This window comes from Elephantulus edwardii, unplaced genomic scaffold, assembly GCF_000299155.1.
Source record: "Elephantulus edwardii isolate Elephantulus edwardi_28Jun2011 unplaced genomic scaffold, EleEdw1.0 scaffold00117, whole genome shotgun sequence".
NCBI lineage: Eukaryota > Metazoa > Chordata > Mammalia > Macroscelidea > Macroscelididae > Elephantulus > Elephantulus edwardii.
The window spans coordinates 407,625-412,126 of NW_006399867.1; the positions used below are offsets into that span (position 1 = coordinate 407,625).

The 4,502-nt window shown below is 38.6% G+C and overlaps 1 protein-coding gene across 1 annotated transcript in view; it reads left to right on the forward strand.

Moving 5' to 3' along the window:
- Positions 1 to 4,502, forward strand: part of SLC9C2 (solute carrier family 9, member C2 (putative)) — a 126,699-nt gene that overhangs the window by 99,436 nt on the left and 22,761 nt on the right. The window contains exon 21 of the mRNA XM_006892683.1: positions 3,275 to 3,373. Within this exon, the coding sequence (XP_006892745.1) occupies positions 3,275 to 3,373 (99 nt within the window). The remainder of the gene's footprint in view (positions 1 to 3,274; positions 3,374 to 4,502) is intronic.

Genomic DNA, 4,502 nt, shown 5'->3' on the forward strand with positions numbered 1-4,502 from the left:
GCAATAGCTGCCCCAATAATTTTGGCCATTCTCTGGTCTTTTCTCTCCCCTCTAGATCCCAGATGTTAAAAGATGGAAACATTTAAACAAATATATGTTAACATTTTTAGCATTGTTTTAATGCTGTAGAAAAGATTGTATTATTATTATTATTATCATAAATGTACCCTGGAAGGTGTGCTTCGGGACAAGGCATCTCCAGGAATTTCACTCTATTAGGCCATTATCTCGCTCTCCTTCCAATGTTAGCAAGCATGTCTGTCAATTAATATGGTTTTGCCTGTTTATTTTTGGAGCTGTGTTTACCTTTCCTGGGTAATTTATGAGCAATAAAGTTATCTTCTTTCTTCTCCTGTTTAAACCCCAAGTTTCTATCGTTTTCCTTTGCTAAAGCTTTGACAGTTTTTTATCCTCTTCAATGTATCTTATAATGTCTTAAGAGCCCTCATTTGTTCTGTCCACCTTGAAATATAGTAGTGTTCCTATCAGTCAGAGACTTCTATGTTAATTTAGTCCTAAATGGGATTTACAAAAAGACTTGGAGAATTTACATTTATTTCATAATTGTTTTCATACAATCTGGATTTTCTGAATTCTAAGTAAATGCTAAATAAAAAATGTGGAAAGAATCACTGGAGAAGCTCAATACAGCTGTAAAAACTAGGCCAGATGCTGGTTGTGGAACGACTACCAACTACTCATCTGCAACTTCAAGCTGAAGCTAAGGAAAATTAAATCAAATTCAGGGGAACCAAAATTTGACCTTGAGTCTATCCAACCTGAATTTCAAAACCATCTCAGGAACAGGTTTGAGGCCTTGAACACTGATGAGTAAAGACCAGGTGAGCTGTGGGAAGATATGAAGAATATCATTAGGAAGAACACAGAAGATCATTGCAAAGGCAAAGGAGGAAGAAAAGAGATGAATGTCAGAGAGACTCTGAATGTTGCAGTATGGAGTCAAAAAGCCAAAGCAAAGGGAAGAAATGAAGATATTAAGGAGTTGAACAGAAGATTCCAAAGGGCAGAATGGGAAGACAAAGAAAAGTTTTACAATGAAATGTGCAAAGAGCTAGAGTCAGAAAATCAAAGGGGCCAAAATTTCTCAGCATTTCTTAAGCTGAGGGAACTGAAGAACAAATCCAAGCCTTGAGTTTGTGATACTTAAGGATGCTTTGGGGAGAATATTACGAGATCCAGGAAGTATTAGAATAAGATTGAAAAAGTCTACAGAGTCATTGTACCAAAAGGAATTTGAGGACACAGAAGAACTTTATGAAACAATGTATGAGCAAGTGCCTGTGAAGAAGAAGGAAGAAGTTCAAGCAGCCCTGAAAGAACTGGCAAAAACAAGGCCCCAGGAATTGAATTGATGGCATATTGATTGACATATTTCAATAAAAACATGCTGCCCTGAATGTGCTTACCAAGTTGTGCAAAGAAATCTGGGGAACAACCACCTGGCCAACTGACTGGAAGATATCTATATTTGTTCCCATTCCAAAAAAAAGGTGACCCAACAGAGTGTGGAGATTATAGAACAATATCATTGATACTATGTGCAAGCAAGATTCTGCTGAAGATTATCCAAAAATGACTGGAACAGCATATCAACAGAGAACTGCCTGACATGCGGGCTGAGTTTAGAAGAGGTCATGGTACTAGAGATGTTATAGCTAATGTGAGATGATGGATTTTGGCTGAAAGCATGGAATACCAGAGGAATATCTAATCTATCTGTGTTTCATTGACTGCAAAGGCATTTGACTGTGTGGATCAGAACAAACTCTGGCTGACTCTGTGAAGAATGGGAATCTCAGAACACTTGATTGTGTTTATGCGAAGCCTATACTTGGATCAGGAGACAGTAATCAGAACAGAGCAAGAAAACAGTGCATGGTTCAAAATTGGGAAGGGTGTATTCCAGGGACGTGTCCTATATTGCACCTTTTCAATCTATATGCAGAACAGATTATTCGGGAGGCTAGTCGCTATGAGGAGAAATGTGGCAGCAGGATTGAAGGGTAGACTCATCAACTACCTACATTATGCAGATAACACAATCCTGCTTGCTGACACTGAGGAGGACCTAAAGTGCTTGCTGCAAAAGGTCAAGGACTGGAGCCTTCAATATGGATTGAAGCTCAACATCAAGAAAACAAAGATTCTCACCATTGGGCTGATTGGCAGTATCATGATAGAAAGTGAAGAGATTGAGACTGTTAATAGTTTTCGTTTTCTTGCCTCCACAATCAACACTCTTGCTACTAGCAATAAGGAAATTAAAAGATTAATTGCATTGGTAAAGTGTGGTGTCAGAGACCTCTATAAAGTACTGAAGAGCAATAGTGTTAGTCTGAAAACTAAAGTGCACTTGATCCAGGCCATAGTCTTTGTAATTACTTGCTATTCATCAGAAAGATAGACAATGACTAGGGATGACAGAAGGAGAATTGATGCCTTTGAGTTATGGTGCTGGAGAAGAGTATTGAATATAACATGGACTGCAAGGAGAACAAACAGGTTTGTCCTAGAAAGGGTGAGACCAGGCTGCTTCTTGGAGGCAAGGTTTCTGAAGCTTTGTCTGACATACTTTGGACATGTTGCAAGGATGGACCTGCCCTTGGAGAGAGATGTTATGCTTGGGAGGGTTGAGGGACAGAACAAGAGAGGAAGACCCTCAGTGAGACGGACTGATTCATGACTGGGGTCATGGGAGTAAGTGTGTCAAAGACAATAAGATTGGCACAGGATAGAGCAGAGCTCAGAGCAATTGTACAGAGTCACTATGAGTCGCAGGAGACTCAATGGCATATAACAACAAAACCAACTAAATTTCACCATTTGAACAACAGCAAAAAAGACATAAAATGCCACATATTTTTACCACAGAGCTAGTGCTGTTGTTTGATCTGCCAACCTTTCAGTTAGCAGCCAACCATTTAACCACTGAGCCCCAAAGGCTCTAGCCATAAAGATCACAACCTGTACACATTGATGAACTGTTTTCTGTCACATGAGACATCCTGAGTTGAAAGGTAACTTAATAGAACTTTACAATAACATCAATTTGTTTTCTTCTCCCTTTCTTACTAAAAGTTGATGAGTATGTCGCAAACTGTAGTTAACAAAAATAAAGTTTTGTTTGTCATTAACAAAAATATAATTTTGTGGTTTTGTATTACTCAGAATCCATTTTAAGCTTTCAAATCTTGTTTCCACTTTGAAAAATAGAGTTTTTATGGTGACTTTATGTTTCTGCCTTTTCTTTCAGGAGCGAGCCAAACTTGCATATTTTGACTACGGAGATGTCTTATGTAAAGAAGGAGAAATGCCTCAAGGAATATACTTAATTATTTCAGGAATGGCAATTGTAAGTAACCATTTTTTTTTAAACTGAGAATGTATTTGTAATATTGGGGAATGTCAAGAACCAAGAAAGTTGTCGATTTTTAATGTTTCCAAATGGTTGAAATGGCTATTGCTGAGTGAACGCTGGAGCTTGTAAGAGCCAATTGCCAAGTGGCAATTTACGTTTTACAAAGGGCATTACTCATTACTTAGTCCTCAGAACAGTTCTGAGAGGAGACCTCATTTTTCGTGATGTCCAGACAAGGAAATCAATACTTGGAATGGTTGCATTACTTGTGTAAACAAAAGAGGAGTTTCAGAAATAAGGGGAGTGGGCCAGAAAGTCAGAAACTTAGAAATAATGATTAGGCAGAGAATTGAAAATACAGGTTTCAATCTGAGCAGGAAGAAGCTTCTGAGAGAGAGAGACAGAGAGAGAGAGGGGTGGGAGTTAGCTGAGGAGTGAGAGGGAGGGAAAGAGAGGGGAGAGAAGGAGAAAGAGAGAAAAAACTGTTTCAGCATGTGATGGGGACAAGAATTCTTTACCATTTGAACTTTGGCAGCTAAACATGTTGGTGAGCATCATTCCTAGATCCAGAAAATGATCACAAGTGACAAACACTTATGATAGGGCAAATGAATAGTGATATATTTGACTTTCTATTTTTGGAAAGGACAATAGGGTTCTTAAAAAAGTCAAAATTGCAAAACAATTATGAGATATCATCTCACCCCAGTCAGAATAGCAAAATTTAACAGAACAGCAAGCAACAAATGCTGGTGAGGTTGTGGAGAAACTAGAACCCTTATTCACTATTGGTGGGAGTGTAAAATGGTGCAACCACTGTGGAAAGCGGTGTAGTGCTTTCTCAAAAAGTTGCAAATAGAGATATCATTTGACCCAGCAATTCCACTACTGAGAATATACCCCAAAAGACCATAACTGACATCCAAGCAGATATATGCACACCCATGCTTATTGCGACTTTGTTCACAATAGCAAGGAGTTGGAAAGAACCTAAGTGCCCATCAACAAACGAATGGATAGAGAAACTGTGGTATATTCACACAATGGAATACTACACTGCATGGAAAAACAAGGAACTCATGCAATATTATTCAAAATGGGTGACCCTGGAGGACATTATGCT